Raw genomic sequence first — 22,791 nt, forward strand, 5'->3', positions numbered from 1 at the left:
TTAAGAGCTGTGACCTTGTTCTGAAAAGTAATCATACTTGATTTACAGCACTGGTTTTGTCACTGTATCTAACTTTATTTGTGTTATTAATAAAGATGAAAAGAAAATGGAAGAAAGAAACAGCCCAAGCCCACCCACATATGGAGGACTCAACATGACTCAATAAATACACGCATACAGGAATAAATAAATAAATACATGCAGAAATAAATGGAATAAATAAATGCATTGGACTCGGCTGGAAACCGGAGGGTTCGAGTCCCTGTGTGGACCATGAATGGAGCGTGGTATGGTGGATGGAGAGGTGCCAGTTCATCTCTTGGGCACTGCTGAGTTGCTGTTGAGCAAGGCACCGAACCCCCAACTGCTCGGGGCGCTGAGCCATTGGTAGCCCCCTCGCTCTGACATCTCTCCATTAATTGCATGTATGTCTTGTTTGTGCATGTGTGTGTGTAACATGTATAATAACAGAGGGAAAAAATTGAATTTCCGATGCGGGACAAATAAAAAGAAATTCTTCGTCTACTTCTTCTTCTTCTTCTTCATTAATAAATGCAACCTCCTACCTTATTAACATATGGACACAGAAATGCCTAAATAAATAGATGTAGGTGAACAAAAATATAGAAATAAATGTAAAGCATTTTATTATTTATTTATTGAGACATTTATTCAAACAACAAGAAATGTTGCTGTTGGAGGGTTACTGCTGATGGCGCTGCAAATAAAGCAATTGTTTCCACTGAGGTGCTCTTAGGCCATCTCTTTCTCTCTTTCTGTGATAGTGCGCCACTTGATGGGCCTCACGAGAAATGCACACTAGATCTTACTGCGCATGCGTCGTACCCCAAAAGCTCGGCCTCTTTTCACAAGTCTTGCAGCGGACCCGGAAATATTATTTTGAAAGGGTGTTACGTCGGACTCTTATCCGTCAAACCCCGGATAACAACACATTTCCCGCGCAATATCGCTTTGTGAAGACTTCAGTAAACGCCATAACAGATGAGATAAGATGGCAGGAATACTGGATGTGCCCAAACCAAGAATAACCTGCGCCATGTTGTCGCAGCACATAGGCCGGCCGGTGTGCTTCGTCGGGCGGGTTGAAAAGGTCAGTACTGCTCCAGCCGAGTGGCGTGAAAATGTGCTTTTAACAGTCGCGAGCGGCGCTGACCTGTCGTGGGTAAGTGTCACACTCACTGAGTGTTTCTTTCCCTTTCTGCCAGGTTCACCCAACAGGGAAAACGTTCACTGTCGCGGATGGAGAAGGAAAACTTGCAACAGTGGAACTTAACGACCCTGTGAGTAACGTCCACTTCTTGGGTCTGTAAATGAGCTTATAGAAAATGAGTAGGCACCGTCGGGTAAAAGTTATGTCTTTGCTCACTTTCGGCATAAACTTTAGAACTTAGAAGGGAAAACATGTTGGTGTCACAGACGCTTCGTACCATTCTTCCTTTCTGTTATTACACTTTGTTAGCTTGGTCATGAGCTAGCTGTGTGTGTGTGTGTGTGTGTGTGTGTGTGTGTGTGTGTGTGTGTGTGTGTGTGTGTGTGTGTGTGTGTGTGTGTGTGTGTGTGTGTGTGTGTGTGTGTGTGTGTGTGTGTGTGTGTGTGTGTGTGTGTGTGTGTGTGTGTGTGTGTGTGTGTGTGTGTGTGTGTGTGTCCTGCTATTCTAGTTTTCCATACACAAACACATGTGTGTGTATATATATATATACACACAATTATCACTAATGCACATGCTATTTGCTTTCAAAACAAACGACACAATTAAAACAATGACACCGGACTGAGCATACTATACTGGGCAACACATTAACTTCCCCCAGAAGAAAACTGATATTTAGTGTGGAGACAGGGATGAACTGTTGTGCTGTATGCCCTGTCCACCTTCACCACCCTGACGTCTTTCAGAAGAAGAAGAAGAATTCCTTTATTAATCCCGCAAGGGAAATTCATTTTTTCACTCTGTTATTAGTATTATTATACAGGTTACACACAGGCCCGAAATACACACATGCACAAACAGGACCTATATACATGCAGTTAATGGAGAGATGTCAGAGCGAGGTGGCTGCCAGTGGCTCAGCGCCCCGAGCAGTTGGGGGTTCAGTGCCTTGCTCAACAGAACCTCAGTAGTGCCCAGGAGATGAACTTCACCAGGCTTCATTCATGGTCAACACAGGGACTCGAACCGGCGACCCTCCGGTTCCCAGCCAAGTCACCTATGGAGTGAGCTGCCGCCCTCATCTCATCTTCAATCGCATATCCGGGGTCGGGCCGCCCCCAATAGCTCAGAAACCCAGCTGCCTCTTCCTATTGTTCTAATTGTTCTAGTTAAGCATGCGTTCCTGAATCTATGACTTTAGAAACCAGAATTGTGCCCTTAATGTCATGGTATTGTAGGAGGTTCCAAGTACTGTTTTTTTTTTATAACAGATAAAATAAACTGCATTACCTCCAAAGGGAAATTTGTAGTGCGCCCGTATTCTGACATTTATGGCAAATGCATTGGAACTGCTCAGAGCGAGCTGACCTGCATGGTGAACACTTTACTGTCATTCTTTCTCACTCTGCAGTGGAAAACTCTTCCATGAAGTATGAACCATACATATTCAACTTTACACATCAAAGGGCTTTTATTCTGAAATTCCACGGTGAAAGTTATGTAAGGTTTTGAGAAGATCCCTGGGGTCCTGAATGCATGAAGTGGAATTAGTTATGCCCCAGACAAAATAAATTTCCCTTATGGGTTAATAAAGTTTATTTTAGCTTATATCAAAAAAACAATACTTGAAACCTCCTACAATACCATGACATTAAGGAAACAAGTCTTTGCGCACAGTACTGGTTTATAAAATCACAGATGCAGGAACGCATGCTTAACGAGAACAGTTAGAACAATAGGAAGAGGCAGCTGGGTTTCTGATTTCTTCTGGGGGAAGTTAATGTGTTTCCCAGTGGAGTACGCCTAGTCAGGTGTCATTGTTTTGATAGGTGGAGAAGACTCTAGTGAAAGGTAAACTGGCAACCAATTATCAGCCTTTCATGCCCACCTGTGGCAACCACTTCTTAGCATAAAAGGGAAAGCAAATAGCAAAATGTTTTTTTATGTGCATTAGTGATACTTGAATATATGTATGTGTGTGTGTTTTTTTTCTCAACTTTATTTCATATCACAGTTTTTCTTACAGGAATTGACATTTCCACAAAGATGCTTTAAGCGTGTTAAAAGAACACAGAATTGTAACTTAAAGAGCAACAGACTTTGACATTGTTTCATATAATTCATTTATAGACTGATTTTCTTCCGATAACACCTTTAGAGATGTTATGTAGTTTTTAATTTACTTTTTAAAACAGTTTATGGTGGGTTTGCTGTTATTCCAGCATGTTTATAGTCTTTAATCATCACAGATTTTTCCATAGGAAATTAAAAATGATGGAATTTCCCTTTTTAATCATTTTGGGAGGAACATGAAGATATTGAGAAGGAGATACACATTTTGATAAGCCTTCTGCCCATGTTAATACAATTCTGCCAAGAACAGAGAGATCTCTCATAAGCCAATGGTTGTTTTTTTCATACTATCTATTTTCTCTTCAATGTTGTTGTTCTCTTTTATTTCTATCTCTAGAGTCTAGACATTATTAAACCTATGTTTTTGAATTCGGTTTTGACAGGAGTGGGGCTTAGATTTGTCTCAGCACACAGATAAAGAGATGGTATTTCACATGCTTTCAAGTTTAGACACAGTCCTGAAGCTCTGGAAAAGATTGATATTATATCCAAGAGCTTTTCAATTAAAAATGTATCTTTTAGAAATATTAGTGTTGTCTGCAAATGAACATATTCAATATTTTTAATAGAAAATGCTAATTTCTTTTATTTGAGGGTGATTAACAATTAGATATGCTAGCATTTGTGCACATAAAACAAATAAATTTGGCGAAATAGGAAAACCTTGTCTAATACCATGTAAAATCTTAAATTTTTGTGTCATTCCAGTGTTGAGTGAGATGTACAGTGCCTATAGAAAGTCATGATACCCTTTTAAAATAGCCACTTCTTGTGTTTTACAGCCTGAAATGATAATACATACAAAATATATTTTTCCAGCGTGATTTTCACATTTTGCCTTACAACATTTAAGTTAATTTGTTTTCTAAATTTCTGAAAAGTAATAAAAACTGGAAAACTAGAATATCAGGGTTGTAAAAGTGATGAGTCCCCAGATCCTTTGTGGAGGCACCTTTTGCTTTAATTACAGCCATCAGTCTGTTTGGATCTGTCTCTACCAGCTTTGTGCACATAGACTGGAAATATTTCCCCATTCTTCCTGCAGAACTGTTGGAGTTCAGACCGATTCTGTGGTGAGCGCTGATGGACTGACTCTTCAAGTCCATCCACAGCTGTTGTGTAGGATTCAGGTCAGGACTCTGACTGGGCCACTCTAGGACATTCACCTTCCTGTCCTTTAGCCACTGTGTTGTTTTTATGGAGGTGTGTTTTGGGTGGTTGTCATGCTGGAAGGTGAACCACCTGCCCACTTTCAAGTGTCTAACAGAGGGACAAGGGTTTTCTAAAGAATGTGGGTGGACTTGGCAGCATCCATGTTCCCTTCAGTCCTCACCAATTAGGGTATCATGACTTGCTATAGGCAGTGTATCTGTAAATATCAGTATAAATTTTTTTTAGGATCTTGCAGAACCCTTCTCAAATCCAAGTTTTTTGAGCACCGTAAACATAAAATCATGTTCCACAGTGTCGAACGCTTTGAAAATATCTATGAACACCAATCATTCATTCATTCAGTCAGATAGCCTTTTGTTAGTCAATCATCTCCAGAATCAGTCAAATATGGTCGTGAATAGTGTTGTCACGATACCAAAATTATGACTTCGGTATGATACCTGCCTAAAATATCTCGATACCGATACTGAAACGATACCACGGCAGAAAACTAAAACATCAGCAAAAGTAATGGAATAAAATATTAGATGACAAAATGTGGAACTTAAAATTATTTATTTTTATTCATTACAACACTTAAACTTAAAAAGTCAAAATAAATATAGAGATTTTTGTCAAAGCTGCAGAACTTTATGCTTATGCTTCAATACTACTAATATTATCATCATTATTTCAGGCTGATAGTTAACTTAGCTGCCAATGTGGTTACAAGCATCTCTGTGTCCAAAAAGACAAGTGTCTTGTGTTGTTTATTTGTCTTGTTTGCTCTCACAGATTATTGAATGACCTGATTTTCCATTTAAAGCTCAGTGTTTGTAGTAGAAAAAAATTAACAGCACATTAACTACAATTCTATTCAGCATAAAAATAATTGTAAATCTGGCAATTCATAAAATAAGATAATTTCCCACAAAAGGGAAATTTGCAATTTGTATTTTAAGTTGATAAAATTCAAACCTTGTATTATCAGCCTGCAAACTACATTAGTGCAGTAAAGTATAACACAAATGACCCAGACCCGGTGGAGGTCTGTGCTCTTACCATACCATTTTCTAATAATGTAAATTACAATATATCTTGTAAATTTTTGACAATAATGTACATGCTATGATTATATTACTAGCACCGGTTGACTTAAAATGAGTGTTGTTGTTTATCATACTTGTGAACACCAGCGCATGTTATCGTAAAGTTCATGTCACCAGTGTGAACGTTGCGTTAGCAGACAGAGATATGTGGAACCAGATCGGACTGTTAAACAGCTTCTCCCCTGACTGCCTCCTGCAATTCTTTTTTTTTTTTATAACTTAAATTTTTATTGATTTTTCACATTTATATACACAAAAACAATACAACAAACAGGTTGCAAGTAAACATAACAATAATAAAACTAACAAGCTGTCTGGAGATATCACTATTCAGTCCACTTATCTATTCGGCATTCGTTCAGATGGTGTCATGACTCATATAAATGTTCCATTTTTCCCAGTTCTTTTCAAATACATTCCCCCTGAGTCTCAAGAGATATGTCAGTTTTTCCATAACTAGGATTTCCTGAACAATTTCCAGCCACTGCTCCTGATTTGGAGCGTTCACATTGAGTTTCTCGTGACCACTTTCTTGCTTGCTGCGAGTAAGACTTTAGTCAAGTACAGATCTTCTTTCATGACAACCTTCTCAATATTCCCAAGATACATCACTGGGCAAGTATTAGGGATTTCATATCCCAACACATTTTTTATAACTGCGTTAACATTTTGCCAATATATCCTTATTTTTGTACAATTCCAGAAGACATGTGCGTGATCTGCCTCAACACTCCCACATAATCTCCAGCAGTCTTGTTGTATAGCGAGTTGCCTAGATTTTATCTTTGGTGTTATAAAATAGCGAGTTAGGTTCTTCCAGCAGAACTCCCTCCATATTAATGAATTTGTTGATGTACATTGTGTCTCACACATGTAGTACCACTCCTCCTCTTGTATTTGGATTTTTAGTTCTGCTTCCCATTTTGCTTTTATATAAAGTGTTGATTCCTTCCTGCTCTCTCCCAAAGCCCGGTAGAAAGCAGAGATGGGCCGAGACTCCTTCTGTTTGTATGATTCGATAATAACTCCAATCACCTTATTTATTGTTTCATTTGACCTTATCTCTTTTGTAAAATAGTCTCTTAACTGCAAGTATCTATAAAAGTCTTTGTTTTCGAGGTTGTATTTTGTCTTCAGATCTTGGAAACTTAGAAAACGTCCACCTTCTGATACTGTGCATATTGCTGTCGCACCCTTTTGCGTCCATTCTTTGAATGCTAGGTCGTACGTCCCTGGCTTAAACGTTGAATCATACGCAAACCACCTCAGTGTGCCTATATCCCTCTTAAGTTTGTATTTTCTTACAACGGTGCTCCAAATTTCAAGTGTTAATGCTACTATTGGGTTCACAGTAAGTCTCAAAGCATCTATCAAATTTTTATCCCCCACCAATATCTGGGTTTGAAAGCCCTGAACTTTTCTTTCTATTTCTTTCCATTTAGACTCATAGTCAGGTCTACACCAACAGGCCAGATACCGAAGTTGTGCTGCATAAAAATATTCTGATAGGTTGGGTACAGCCACCCCCCCCCCCCCTTGCTTTTAGGTAGTTGAAGTGTCGTGAATTTTATTCTTGGTTTTTTACTGTTCCAAATGAATCTAGAAATCATCTTGTCCCAGGTTATGAATTTGTTTTGGGGGATCATGATTGGAAGAGCTTGAAATAGATATAACAATTTAGGTAAAATATTCATTTTGACTGCCCGTATTCTAGCACTGAAGTCTAATGGGAGGGTAGACCACCTTTCAAAATCTTTTATGATATTTTTTCAATTTCACTATAATTGTTTTCAAACATGTCAGAAGGGGCTCTACTCAGAGTTACACCAAGATACTTCATTGTTTTAGAGTTCCATTTCAAATTATATGCATCTCTTATTTGTCGGGATGGAGAATAGTTTAACGGGAGAATTTGTGTTTTTGATATATTCAGTTTATACCCTGAGTAGTATTCATACTTTTCCAGAAGAGACATTAGGTTTGGGAAACATATATCTGGTTGTTCAAGGAAAATAATGACATCATCTGCGAAAAGACCAATGCGATGTTCAGTCTCCCCTACAGTGACACCCTGCAGCTCCCCACTCTGTCTTATTGCCTGTGCTAAAGGCTCGACATATAAAGCAAAAAGAGTAGGAGACAAACAACAACCTTGTCTTGTCCCCCTCTCCAACTGAATCGAATTAGACAGGCTACCGTTTACTTTGATCCTAGCTGTGGGCTCTTGGTACATAGTTTTAATGCACTGGATTACCTTTTCGTTGAAGCCAAATCTCTTTAGTACCTCATACAAGAATAACCAACTAACACTATCAAATGCTTTTTCTGCATCTAAACTAATCAGAATTGTACTTTTACCACATTTTTGGGCATTGTCTAGAATATGGAGGGTTCTTCTAATATTATCGTGTGTTTGACGTCCTTTAATAAAACCCGTTTGATCTTCATCGATCAAATCTGGTATGAAGGCCTCGAGTCTTTTACAGATAATAGATGTAAATAATTTGTAGTCTACATTTAATAGGGAAATCGGCCTATAGTTTTTGCAGTCTTCTTTATCTTTGCCTTCTTTAGGTAGAACTGTGATGATCGCTTCCTTCCACGATGGGGGGCCACCACCCTTTTCAAGGATCCAATTAAAACAGGACAAAAGCAAAGGTGTTAGCTCCTTCTGAAAGGCCTTATACCATTCTGAGGGGTACCCATCGCTACCTGGTGATTTGCTAGTCTTTAGCCTACTAATTGCAGCTTCCAGCTCCTTAGCTGTGAATTGTGACGTAATAGTGTCATTCTGTGTCTCACCAATAGATGGCAGGTCAAGTGTGTCAAGAAAACTTCTTACTGTTTTTCATCAGCTGATAATGGTTTAGAATAGAGTTTCTTGTAGTATTCTTCAAATATTCTTTCTATTTTGTCCGGTTCGTGTGATAGTTGGTTGGTTTGAGGGTTCCTTATTTTATGGATTGTGTTAATGGCCTGCTGTTTCCGCAATCGTCTAGCTAAGAGCGTTGTTGCTTTTGGGCCTGCTTCATAGTATGTTTGCTTTACAAATCTTGCCCTCTTTTCTATATCTGTCCTGAGTAACTCATTTATTTCTTCCCTTGCTGTCTTTATTTGTTGTAAAACAGACTGATTTTCTGAATTCTTATGTTTCTTTTCCAATTCTTGCAAATTTTCTACTTTGTGTTTATATATAGCTATCCGAGCCTTTTTTTGTGATGTTGTCAGAGCAATTAATTTCCCTCGGATGACTGCCTTCATACCGTCCCACAGAATTGCAGGGTTTACTTCCCCATTATCGTTCTCTACTATATACCTTTTTATTTCTTCTCTTATCTGTTCCACATTAGTCTGGTTGTTCAAAATGCCCACATTTAGCCTCCATTAGGTATTTATTTTCCTATTATTCAAGTGTATTGTCAAGCTAATCCCACAGTGATCTGATATATCTGCCACCCCGATTTTACATTCTGTGACCCTATGAATTTCACCTGCGTTAATCAAAAAGTAATCAATTCTAGAGTAGACGGAGTGAGGCACCGAGTAGTGTGTATAGTCCCTTTCTAGTGGGTGGAGTTCTCTCCACACATCAATTAGTCCCATTTCCTGCACTGATGTATTAATAAACTTGGTTAGATGCTTCTTGCTTCTTTTGGAGCTTGTTGTATCCAGGTTATAGTTCATGACCACATTATAGTCTCCCCCACATATCAAAATACCTTCAGTTTCCATAGCAATAGTATCAAACAGTGTTTTGAAAAAACATTTAGTGCTTTCTGGTGGGGCATAAACATTGATCATCGTCACCATTGTGTGTTCTAGCTTTCCTTTGATTAACACAAATCTCCCTTCTTTGTCCCTAACTTCTTTAAAACATTCAAATTGAACTGCATTTGTGATAAGGATAGCCACTCCCCTCTTCTGACTGGGTCTGTAGCTGCTGTAAAATGTATTCCTATAACCAAAGCGTTTTAACTTTTCATGCTCTTGTTGAGGCAGGTGAGTTTCCTGCAAAAATAGTACTTGAGCTTTTTCTTTTTTCAATTTAGCCAGGACCTTGCTCCTCTTGACTGGATTATTCATCCCATTTACATTAAGTGACACCAGTTTTATATTATTATGTGACATTAATATGATATAATCTCGTGATACATTCTTTGACCTCCAGACAACTTAAAACTGCACAGACCTGAACATCTGGACAACGTGTGCTAACTGAAAAAAACAAAGGAAAAACATTTAACTCCCAAGTTGGGGTGATTCTTCGCCACCCTGGGTCCCCGTTGGTAGGGTGAGAGGAGAGCCTCCTCCTGGAGGGCCCCTCACTAGAAGTGAAACGCGCAATTTCACACATCCTAGCAGTCCAACGTCATCCGATAGCTTGCATTTTGTATTTCACATGTAGTCTTTAACATTAGTCTTATTTTGGCCCCATATACCAGCGTTGAAGAGAAAATATATATATATATATATATATATTATGTTTATATATATTTGGAAACATCGTAAAAATAATAAAGCAGCTGCCCTACCAAACCATCCTATTGAATGAAAAGAAGATATCCCTTAAAATTAAAACAATCTCGTGTTGGTTGTCTGTCTCTACTTATAATATGGGTGGAATAATAATAATAAAAACATATAATAATAAAGAATGACGTGCGGATATATTTTCCCCTTAAAAGTTTAGGGCTCACACCACGGGCAGACGTGATATATCCATCAAAACATTAACTTCTCCCCGCTGGTTCTATAAGGGGCCAACCTAGTTTTACATACCGTGACAAGGTAAGGAACCAAGATTAGTTAGAAGGAGTCCGCTCAAACTCCTGTAATCTTTCCCTGGCACGGCGCTCAGTGTCTGTGCTCCTCTGCCCGGCTCGATGCCACGTCGGGTCCCGAAGAAGCCGCTCCATCTCCCGGCTCGGGTCCGCGGCGCTGCTGCCTGGTATTTCCACTGTGTAACCTCTCTTCTTCAGCTCCTGAGCTGCGTCTGATGCACTCTCGTAAGTACGTGTTCCCGAGTCCCAGTGAATGCGCATCTTGTCCAGGGGAGTCTGGAAACGGATTCCTTTCTCTTTCAGGAGCCTCTTTATCCCCGTGTATGTCTTGCGCTTCTGAACAACTTCCGTGGCATAATCGTGATCAAATGACAGGCGTCGCCCTTCTATCAGTATTTTCTTTCCCCAGGCTTTTTTCAATAATGCTTCTTTGGTATTAAACTCCAGAAAATTTACCACGATAGATCTGGGTGGTTGGTTCTCCTCTGGTTTACGAGCTAAAGCTCTATGTGCGCGCTGAATGTGCATGTCGATGTCCGCTGTCAGAAGTTCCCTTTTCAGAAGTTGCGCCACAAAATCAGGCACGGAGTTGCCTTCTTTTCCTTCGGGTACACCGTAAATGCGAATGTTATTCCGCCTTGACCTTCCCTCTATATCTGTCAGCTTTTCCTGCATTGTTTTCTGTCTTTGCATGGATTTAATGAGCGCCTCCTTCATGGCCATGTTAGCCGACTCGGTCTCATTGATCCGTGCCTCCGCTTCATTCAGCCTAGTTTCGTTAGCCTGGATCTGAGCGGAGTTAGCAGAAAGTTTTTGGTAAATTTCCTGTTTGAGATCCTTGAGTTCATTTTTCATGTCTTCCTTAAGTTCTTCTTTGAGAGTGTGTATATCCACTTTATGCTCCGTTCTAAAGTTGCGTATTTCCTTACTGATACTTTGAAGCACCGAGCACATGTCTTCCACGGGGTTATCATTAGCATGTTGAGCGTCGTCCATCTCCGCTGTATTTTCCCCTTCTTTAATGTCACGATTCTTTTGACTTCTAGTTATTACTCCCCTATTCATTCCAAAGTGAAATTATGTATGAATTACTCAACATTCGAGTATTTGAGGGGGCTAATTCTGACTTGCTATCGGGAGCTCAAGCTCATGCAGCCATCTTGTAGTCTTGCTCCACCGGAAGTCCTGCCTCCTGCAATTCTGATGGGGAAAACAGTTCGCTTGACTTCATCCGGGGGATATTTAACGTTATCTATTGCTAACCTGCAGCTCTTTGAACTCTCGGTGCAAATTGGGGTGTCTGTCCGCGAGATGCTTCGCCAGGTTGGACGTGTTGCCTTCCTTGGTCATCACCGACTTATAGCATCTCTTACATACGGGCCTTGTGGTGTCCGTGGGCTTGCCCTCGCTGTCTGCAATGTAAGCGAAATATTTCCATATTTCGCTCCGTGCGTCTGCTTTTACAACAAGCCTCGGACGGTCGGCGGGAGCACTCGTGAGACTTTCGGCCATGTCTGTCTCGCTCTGCTCTGTGACTGTCTGTCACCGTAAAGCCACGCCCACTCCGTCTGCAGGCAGCGAGGAAGCAGAGAGAAGCTGCACAGACACGCTGTCGCAGAAAATTCAGAAAGTACCGATACTAATAAAACGTGAAAAAGTATCGTTCTTAACGGCTGGGTACCGCGGTACCTTTCTAGTATCGGTATATCGTGCAACACTAGTCGTGAATATATCTTCCCTTTATAAGAGCTGACTGATGCTCTTTTTTCCATTGTTTCCAATTATATGCTTTAAGCCATTTGCATAAACTAAAGCAAGTCGTGTATAATCATTGTATAATCACTATGAGTTGTTCCCTGAGGGCAGATGTTTCAGGTCTCTAAATGCTCGGACTAACAGACAGTTAACAGACAACTAACAGTTTTTATCCAAAAGCCATAACAGTGCTGAACACCGCAAAGACCTTTACCTATGATGGAACATGATGCTCTTTGCTCTGGGTCTCTGCAGTCTACTGTGTTTTTGTTTTGTCTCCTTAAGCTGCTACGGTGTGCGTGTTTGGGTGTTGGTGTGTAAGCTTGTAGTTTCCAATGTGTGTGTTAAAGGTCTAGCCTGTTCTTTTTGGTGCTTTTAATGTTAAATTATTTCTGCACTTTAAGGGATTGTACTGTACTTTTCGTTGTACTGGTACAATGACAATATAGACCATGGGTGTCAAAGTCAAGGCCCGGGGGCCAGATCCGGCCCGCGAATGAATGATCTTGGCCCCTGGGATGATATTTGATTAGTATTAGAACCGGCCCGCACGCCACAGCCGCCTGCTGGTGTTTTTCACGCACCAAACCTACATTACCCACAATGCAACGGTAGCCTGCAAACTCACTGCAGCGCCGCCTCAGCATTCAGGGCAGATGTCAACTTTCAGCACTCCCCCCCCCCCCAATAATGGCTAAAGGGAAGGTGGACGATGAGAACAGGGTGTTTCAAGCTCGGTGGGAGGCAGAGCACATGTTCACTAAGCTGTGTGTCTTTATCTTGATATTAAGGAACACGTTTTATTTTCTTTTTTGTCTGTTTACCTGTTGAAAATGTTTTTTCCTTGAAATAACTAAAGTCATTAGAAAATCTTGCTTTATTCATGTAATATACAGGACAAGTTTGTTTTTGTCTGTTTGCCTGTTGAAAAATGTTTTCACCTGAAATTACTGACAGAGCCGTACAAAAATATTGGATTATTCATTTAATTATTAAATAAAATACGTACACTGTGTTAGGACTTGGTTCAACAGGTTATATTTAATCATTTTAATATGTTTTAATAAACATTGAACCAGTCCGGCCCTCGGCTTGTAGCAAATTAGTTTTTTTGGCCCTCTGATGTGTTTGACTTTGACATCCCTGATATAGACCATTCATTCATTCATTCATTCATTCATTCATTCACTCATTCATTCATTCATAGTAAGGTTTATGGTCTCCAGTTGTCTAGCATCAACGAATCGTTTTTGGGTTTTGGTATTATGGTTACCAAGCCTTTTTTCATAGTAGGGGACAAACATCATAGTGACAGTTAAATATTGCTAACGTGCACACATGCATTTGTATTAGAGACGATGGCAAAGCAAATTAAGTCGTTTGACTGTGGGGTGAATTTCATTTTCAATCTGACGTGTAACTGCACAGTATCTTACCTTTTAAAAATATTAGGTGACTAAATAAATATGTCAACTACCATTCAATTATGACAACCAAAAGTAGTTAAAAGTAAAGTAAAAGTACTTAACCCTCCCCTCTCCGTCAGGTCTGTACACTCATCATGTTTCTAATGTGTTTCATGTTAAACTGAGGGAAAATCAGAAATGTATAGCAAATAGAAAAGTATAAACCTTTGCTAAAAAGTAAAGTTGTTCATAACATAGGATTTTGTTGCAGATTAAACAGGATACAAAATTGTTCAAATTAGCTCCACATAACTAGTTACAACACACATCTCATGCATTGTATATTCAAAGTGTATGTCATAAGTACAGTTACTTAGCAGTTACTAAAGGCTAGACCTTTTTCAGTCAACAAGATAATTGTGTTAAATCCAGTTATGTTTATCTCTCCAGCTTCAAGAGGAGCTGAGCGGTGTGGTGGAGGTCATTGGTATGGTGTCCAACAAAGGAGCAATAATGGCCACCACATACAACATGCTACGAGAGGACAAGGGCATTCCTTTTGGTAGGTCTTCTTTATTCTCACGTCCTTCCAGTACACATTGCAGCAGCATTCATCCGTGGTGGCTTACAGCATGTTCTGTCCATTCATCCCACAGACTTAGAGCTGTATACTGAAGCCCTGAAAGTCATCCATGAGTTCCCCCAGCACTACCCTTTTGAAGTGGCTGCAAGTGGATGAGGCTCATGTGAAGACGTGGCCACTAAAGATTGTCCTCAAGTTCAGTGTCGACTGTTTGTTTCATGTGCCCAGTTTTTGTAGGAAGATTTTTTTTTTTTTTTTTTCAAAAGTCTGTAATATCAAGTGAGTTCTAGCAGAAAAAATAAAAAGCTATAAAGAATAAAGGAAGTGGAGAATTTCTTTTGTTTTTGAGGGAAATTTCGACATGAAATTCTCAACTTTCCTTTCAGTTGAGCATGGAGGATCGTACTCGACCCATTCCTGTCAATACAATTTTATCAGTTTTCTTCAACTTGATGCAAAATTTCCACTTAATAAACAGATTCGATTTTGGAGGTCAAAGGTCACTGATCTCACAAAACACCAGTCTGTCCATAACTCAGTAACTCCTGCTCTAATTCTGACATTTCACACAAATGAATAACAAGATAAAATAATGAAGTGAATCCAAAAGGTAAACTTGACTGGGAAATCATTATGTTTCATAACTCAGGAACGGAGGAGACATTTGGTCACACACTGAACTGGTGACACTGATGCTGAAACTGTGATGGTTGTAGAGATCATCCACATTTGATCAAATAATACACTTAATACTTTTCATTGAATTGTCCTCCTCAAATATGTCTGTTTAACAAAGGCATACGACAATAATGTGTAGTTTAAGTCTAACCTAAAATGAGCAAGTGCTAAATAAGACTGAAATTGTTCCTCCTGTCCATACTGGCTATAAAGAGATTGAATTAAATTTTATTTACAGTGCCAATTCATAACCAAAGTTATCTCAGGACACTTTACATATGGAGTAGGTAAAGACCACACTCTGACTTATTTATTCTTTAAAGAGCCATACACGTCATTAAAGATTTCTTCAGGATTAAGGAAGTGTGCTTACTCTCTCCAGACCCATGCAGTGGATATTCATCAATATAATCAAATATCCATCAGACATTTCGAGCGCACACAATTTTCCATTTTCATGCAGAGAAATGTCAGTTCAGGTGAAAAACACACATCATGAGCAGTGATGGCCTCAGTGGTGCCACCTAAAGAAACTCAAACATTTACACAACAACTAATGACAGGATGTCAAAGTCCCGCCCACAATGTTGGATTGACCCTTAAATGAATTTGTCTATTTGACTTTACACAACTCAGCTGTGCTTCCGCAATTAAAAGGCCGTAGTCCAGCATAGAGAGGCTGAGTGAATGTGGTCTGCACTTTGTGGAGGAGAGTCATGGTTTCAGAGACGCTGTAGAAGGACAGAACACCTGCACTGTGATCCAGGTACACTCCTACTCTGGAGGATCGAGGACCTGAGACACGAGTGTTGACTTTGTTGTGCCTAAAGATATAAATGTTGTTATACCAATCTAACACCCAAGATTTGTCATTGTATCCAAATCCCTCTGCTCTGCTCATATTCTTGTATGCGACTGCTACAAAAATCTCTCCTCCCCGCTCCACCTCAAAGTAACAACGTCCAGTCAGACTCTCTCTACTCAGGACATGAAACCATTCAGTGAATCTGTCTTGGTGATCACAATAAGACTGTTCTTCTCTCATTAATGTTGCTTTTCTGTTCCCCTCAGATAATAACAGATGTTTCTGTGCTGTGTTTGGATCCAGTGTGATTTCAAGTGAATATCTTAAGAAGTCAGCTCTGGTCTTGGGCTCTGCTCGTGGATCTGACAGTAAAACATCCACTTCAGTCACAGTCAGTGAGACGTTTGTCCAGTTCTCTCTCAGGACGTCCTGTAGTTTCTCTGTGACTTCTGACACAGCCGCCGTCACGTCCTCAAAGTGTCTCAGATGACGGATCTCGAAGCTGGATGTTGATTCAGTGAGTGGAGACAGTGAGGTGTAGCTGTGTAGAAACTGGTTGTGATCCTCTGTGTGTGAGAGTTGCTCCAGCTCAGCGTCTTTCCTCCTCAGCTCAGAGATCTCCTGCTCCAGCTCCTCCTGAAGCTCTTTGACTCGACTCACTTCAGTTTCCTGCTGGGATCTGACCTGCTGCTTCACATCGGAGCGTCTTTTCTCCATGAGACGGATCAGCTCATTGAAGCTCTTCTGGCTGTCCTCCACTGCTTTATCAGCAGAGCGGTTGATGGCCTCCACCTCCTGTTGAAGCAGCTTCACATCGTTCTCTCTGTCCTGGATCCTCTGCTGGATGTTTAGTCGACTCCCCTTCAGCTCTCTCTGCCTCTCGCTCCTCTCTGCTGCAGCTGAGACTGTGTCGTGGCCTTTGTGGTCCTCCACAGGGCAGAGGTAGCAGATACACTGCTGATCGGTACGGCAGAACATCTTCATCACCTCATCGTGACGTGAGCAGATGGTCTCCTGCAGCTTCTTGGAGGGCTCCACCAGCTTGTGTTTCTTGAATGTAGCTGAGTCATAATGAAACTGAAGGTGTTCCTCACAATAAGAGGCCAGACAGAAGAGACAGGACTTGAGGGCTTTGAGTTTTCTCCCAGTGCAGACATCACACCCCACATCCTCAGGTCCAGCATAGCAGTGATCACCAGGAGCAGCTTGGAGTCCAGTCTTCTTCAGTTCCTCCACTAAAACTGCTAACATGGTGTTTTTCAGCAGGGCAGGCTTCGGTGTGAAGCTCTGCCTGCACTGAGGGCAGCTGTGTGTTTTCTTCTCCCCCTCTTCATCCCAGTAGCTTTTAATACAGTTCATGCAGTAGCTGTGTCCACAGGGAATAGCCACCGGATCCTTCAGTAGATCCAGACAGATGGAACAAGAGAAGGTTTCCTGGTCCAGATGAACTCCTTTCTGCGCCATTGCACCTCTCAGTGCCAACGCCTGTGTGAGTTTCTCTTCCTCAAAAGTGAAACTAATCTGAGCTCTGATCTCAACAACATGTGTTTGTGTATTGAGTGGGGCCTGTCAGCTCCTGCACGTCACCACCATGTTGGTTCCACCCAATTTCAAAGTGTAGATCTGAAGGGGAGGGAACAAGGAAATGAGCGGACAGAGTGGAGCTGGCTGTGTTTCGGAGGAGGAGGAGGAGGAGGGAAGCTTTATCAACCTTTGTTCACACCAGGAAGAGGAGCGGCTCTGTGATTCTGAACTTTGCGTCCACATTTACAATAAAGCCTCGGTTCAACCAAGCCCCCACCACAGCGACTTCCTGGTTGATCCAATAAGGAAGTGCCAAAAACTGCAGTTCTCCGAGTGTCCACTAGGAGCAGGTTTTATAATAGAGCAGTTTCTCATTGACCCCCATGTTAAACAGGCCGTTTTCACAGCATAATTAAACCTGTTTAAGGCTCGGTACAAAAAAACATTCTAGTCTGTATGTTGAGGTCATATCTCCATGACAACACTGAGGGGGGTGAATTTTTTTGTACCAGGCTAGTTTTTATTTTATTGGAAGTTAAAGTTTATGAATAATTAGGGGCGTGACATCTTAACCTCTGGCCCTCACTTCTCCTCAGAGCCTAGTTGTCAGGATTAGCATGCTAACTCCGTCATCTTGACCTGGACTGCAGTCATCCTTGTCGTAGTGTTTCCATCAGTGACAAGATGGTTTGCTCTTCGATCGACTGCACCAACAGATGGTAATGTTATGCTAATTAAATAGCTGCATTTGCACAATGCAAGCTGCACTTGCACAATGACTTGAATATAGCTTTTTATTGATGGCACATAAACTAGATGCTAATCTGGAGCACCGGGAGGATTTGGGCCGTGAGGGTCGGTGTTTTACAGTCTATGGGCATGGTACTGTGTTTAATATCATTGAAATCATAGATAATAAATGCTGCCTGCACTTGACTCCCAGAGCCGGTGTGTTTTCCACTAGACTGACACAGGAGTACCTCTACTTGACTCTTGGAGCCGATGTTATCTCCGCTCGAGACACGGATTGCCGCGTGTCTCTACCCTCAAAAATACTGTTTCCCTTACTAAATTATAAAAAATGACACTTGTTTCCTAATAATCTCAACCCTGACTCCCACTCCCATTTATCGAACAGCGTGTGCTGTTAGACTATCTCCCGGGCGGTGGAGCTAATGTGGCTAATCCATTATAAGCCAGACAGACATATCTCCCTCCTCCCAAAGTCACATCAATGCCCTTTTTTGGTAAAAGGAAATGAGGAGGTGTCAAAGTCTGAAAGATGGCGATTCCCAGAGGCAAATTTGATTGGATCAAGTTGAGAGAATGGACCCCGACAGGGAGGCTATATCCATTTTTTATACAATCTTTGGGTTCAAACCTGCTCCACAGACTTTGCTAAAATGCCCAGGAATATGTGGGCAAAATATGGAAACAAATATCATGAGTGGGAGAAAGAGAGTGACTAGAATGGATACGACCTCAATTGGAAGACACTTGAGGTCGTATCTACTACTTTGGTCTTTCATTTATTTATTTGAAGAGCCAAGTTTCTTCTTTCGGTTGTTTCTCTCGCGAGATTTGGTAACACTGGTTGTTACATTCTGTTGCTTTGCTGTTACTAAGGGTCTCGTTACTTCTTGTACCCCTGGCCAGTAGAAGCGAAGATAAACGAGTTGTTATTTATTAAAAAAGTTCTAATTTTACCGCAAAAGGCATGAAAATATAAATGAGTGATCTAATCATTTCCAATTGTCAATCCTTTTAGCGCCATGGCTTTCTGTCAGCCCAAAGTGACTCGCCTGAGGTTAGCTAACTGTTAGACAGCCGTGTTACATAGCATGTCCACCAAAAAATACCAACCCAAATATTCTCCAGTGTATTAAGTCTAAATAAAAACATAAAGTCATTGCTAGCAAAAGCTAATGTAACACAAGTTAACGGTTCATTACGGTTTGTAGCAAACGGGCGAACATTACTCAGGCCAAGTCAAAATTTTGGTTAATAATCTCACTACCTCACTTCCAAACATCATATGGGTGATAAAGTTAAATACAAAAATAATATTTTAAGTTCAGATTTACCTGTTCATCAGTCCTGCTTCTCGGTTAATCCCAGAAGACGTTTCTGCCAAGCAGGACTGAGGACGGGAGCAGTTTAAAAGGCAGATGAAGAGGGTGCTGACTGCAACACATGTGCATAAAACAACGCAAAATGTGTTATTTTGTTTTTACGCATTTATTGTGACAAAAAAACAACACATATTTATTTAGAGTGCAAATAGGTTAATCAATCTGCTAATGTGACGCATGTATTGATAAGTGAGAGACACGCTAAACAGACATTTCAATTAAAAAAAATGTGACAAACTAATCGATTTATATGGATCAATCGACTAACAATTCCTCTATGAGTAGCAATCTTGTGCACACAGTGGAACAAAAACCTTCCCTTTAACAGGCAGGAACGTGGAACAGACCCAGCTCTGTGGAGGGCGGACATCTGTCTGCACCGGTTGGGGAGGAAGAAAAGGAGAGAGAAAGAGAGAGACAGATGGACAGAGAGACAGTCCCAGATATGCAAGCAACCACAAAAGTAACAGTGACTCTAATATTATCTATAGTAATGAAATGTTATGGCAGTTGATATATTTAGAGATCCCTTCTAAAGCAAATGGGAGGTTCAACAAAAACGTTACAAGTGAAACAGTTGAAGTCAATAACTTCCAAAGTTAGTCTTTACATTACATCCATTCCTCTGTGGGCTACGTTCCCTCTGCCATTCAGGTAAACTTTGGAATGATTTTTGACATGGGAAAGCACTGGTTTTGGTCCCCATCACTTACATTATTGAAAGGATTATTATGGACAGGGGGATTTATGACACCAACTGTTTCAGTGTCCTTTCAGTGCACATGTGAGTAGTTTTAAGACACCTCTACAAAAATGTGAACATATCCTTCCATTTATTAGCTTTATTGGTTGCATCTCATGGTCATCATCTCTGAAAGGAAAGACAGTAAACACACCTTTGGAGTTAGTCAGGGGACAAGAAAGGAGAGCTACTAGCTTTGCGAAAATATGGAATCTGGTGTTTATCACGTGCCAGTGGAAATGACACTAATAGAGCTGGTAAGACTGTCAGAGTGAAGAGTCTCCAGAGGATCAGAGTCCAGCTGGACTACTACAGGGGGGACGTGTTCCTCTATGACCTTGAAGACATGACTCAAATCTGCACTCAGAGACACTTTCAGTGAGAAACTCTTCCCATGGTCCAGGACTGGTTCATCTGGTGATGCCATGACTGCTGATATCCGAATCAGAAAAGTGAGATTTCTCTGTGCTGTTCAGGTAGGGCCATGCGTTCTAAGTGATTTCTTAGTGTTTTATAATGGTGGTGAATTCTGTTTATTCCAATAAGTTCTTTATAGGTGAGGATAGTGTCATTTGAAAGAATATGAAGAAAATGTAGAGATTAGTGTTAAAGAAAAAAATGATATTTGATCTCTCTCAGCAGATTACACAATGGGACACATTCATTGGTTAGTGTATGATACACCATAATACTAAGTTCAATTTCATTTGATTTATAGAGTTATCACAGGACACGTTCCATATACAGTAGTCTAGACCACATGTTTTGACCCATGAGCAAATTGCAACATCAGAAACAGAGACTTAGAAACATTGGTAGTGAAAACCTTTCTGTAGCAGGAACGTCGGACAGACCAGGCTCTATGGTGGACGGTCATCTGATAGAATCCCAGAGAACACAGCAACCACTTGTATGTCCAGCATGAGTTTTGGTAAACCTTCAGGGTTGGGGCGGTACTACACAAGGCTACACTGTGGGTGGCTTGTACTGCTTAATCTCAATTCTCCTTGATCGAGTGTAAGAAATCAGATCTCAAAAAACTCTAATGTAGTTTCCAAGATCACTGGCTTCAGATCTATCTCAGAACACCAACCAAGATCCAGGTTCTTCTGTGGCCCAAGTGAAACCTGCAAAAGCACCAAGCCAAAGCACAAAATGAGAAACAAAAAGTATAAATGTTTGTGTACGTATTTGTGACGTAAATATGCTGCAATAACGGGGATGAGTAGATGATAATGTGGTCATTTAAAAGCAACCTTAAGTTTGCATTAAAAAGGGGTTTCATTTTAAACCACAGCAAGCCTCATCTTATGTCAAGATCTGGTTCTGTCAGTACCCTCCTCTCTTCCGTTATGTGTGAGTTTGTCTCCCCCTGTCTGTGTTTCCCTGCATGTTCTCTCCCTCGTCTCTGTGTACGTCCGGTAGGCGTTCCCCCAAGCTGCAGCCTGTTATGCTGATTACCCCAACACCTTAAATACCTGAAGCTGACAGGCATGCAGCACCGGACCGTTGTCGACCCTGCATTGGTAAAACTATTCCCCCCGGACTGGTATCCCCTTTCTCGTTGTGGTTTTCACGCTCCCCGTAGTAAGTTGATTGATCGTGTATGTTTTCTGTTTTCTCCGTACTTTCCCGTGTTTCCCGTCCGTCTCCTGATCTTCCGTCGTCTTCCTGTTTCTGTAATTCCCGTGTTCGTTTAGTTAGTCTTTGTGTTTGTATATCTGTAGTGTTTTTTCGTTTGTCCGTTTATTATATTAAACGTTTATTTTGTAACTTTACCTTTTTGTCTGTGTCTGCATTGGGTCCACCTTTTTCTGTGTTATACCTGAACCGTTCATGACATCTTACCTTGTTTATTTTTTTACATTTCACAATTACTTCATTGTGTTTCACGATGATTCTTTACTTTCATTAACAGTTCAGTTCCTTAAGTTTAGTGATTCAAAATTAGATTATATTAATTTTACCCAAACATACAGTTATTTTCACTTTCTGTCACATTTGTACATGCATATACAGCATAATACTTTCCTGCACAGTTTTACCAATAACTCTCTTAAGGGTATGGTAAAATATGGGTAACTGGAGGGCATTCATGAGTGACTGCCCTACTTAAAGTGAAGTTATGGCTTAAAATCATCCCAGGGTCCTTTTTGGCAAATACACTCATCAAATAAGTCATCTAGACAATTTTTTTCGTGTATAAACTATTAACAGAGAAATCTCAGACAGTAGCTAACAGTCGAATGCGGCTGACATCGATTAGCTCGGGGCAGTGCGGTGAAGCCATTAAAATGTCTTTTTTAACCACTAATACTGCTGAAAACAACACCAAACCTCTGCAGCAGCATGAGAAGAGTCCTTACACAGAAAACAAAAGCACCAACAACATAGTTAGTGAACCTGGGGTTTATTAAGAGTGTTTTGAAGGACATACCTACTGGCCCCTGTACCAGCTCCTCTCATAGTAAAGTCCATTCAAGTGGATTACCAAAGTCAATCCAAAAGGAAGGAGCCCATTGGTGATTGATTCCAGCACAACACGTAAACTTGTTGTGGCAGTTTGGTTAAATATAAGTTAATAATAGATGTAAAAGGTTTGGAAAATTCCTAGACAGCAAATTTCCTGCAGCACCGAAATGTCACGCGTGAGGGTGGGGGCGTCTGTTGCCAGAAGGGGCTACAGGTAGAGGTAGCATCAGACATAGCATCAGTCTTGATGTGAGGGCAGTTTTTAGTGTGTCTGTGGTACTGTAAGCCCATGGGCACTGAAGAAGGATGTTTATGCTGCCAAGAGAGTGAGCCGTATTAGTGGTTAAA

General features: G+C 40.7%; 2 protein-coding genes across 2 annotated transcripts; one reads left to right on the forward strand and one right to left on the reverse strand.

Annotated features, from left to right (window-relative positions):
* The first annotated feature begins 948 nt into the window (after window positions 1–948).
* Window positions 949–14,375, forward strand: rpa3 (replication protein A3). Its single transcript, XM_083926304.1, has 4 exons — window positions 949–1,111; window positions 1,227–1,301; window positions 13,958–14,069; window positions 14,164–14,375. The coding sequence occupies exons 1-4, from the start codon at window positions 1,013–1,015 to the stop codon at window positions 14,244–14,246; spliced, it is 369 nt and encodes a 122-aa protein (XP_083782430.1). The 5' UTR covers window positions 949–1,012; the 3' UTR covers window positions 14,247–14,375.
* Window positions 14,376–15,490: 1,115 nt separating this feature from the next.
* On the reverse strand, window positions 15,491–17,037 carry LOC310956070 (tripartite motif-containing protein 16-like; the record flags this gene model as incomplete). Its single annotated transcript, XM_083926188.1, has 2 exons — window positions 15,491–15,592; window positions 15,715–17,037. 2 exons carry the CDS (start codon window positions 17,035–17,037, stop codon window positions 15,491–15,493), a joined length of 1,425 nt encoding a protein of 474 aa, XP_083782314.1.
* Window positions 17,038–22,791: the final 5,754 nt, after the last annotated feature.

The sequence above is a fragment of the Echiichthys vipera genome (genome assembly GCF_963691815.1).
Source record: "Echiichthys vipera genome assembly, chromosome: 13".
NCBI classification, from domain to species: Eukaryota; Metazoa; Chordata; class Actinopteri; order Perciformes; family Trachinidae; genus Echiichthys; species Echiichthys vipera.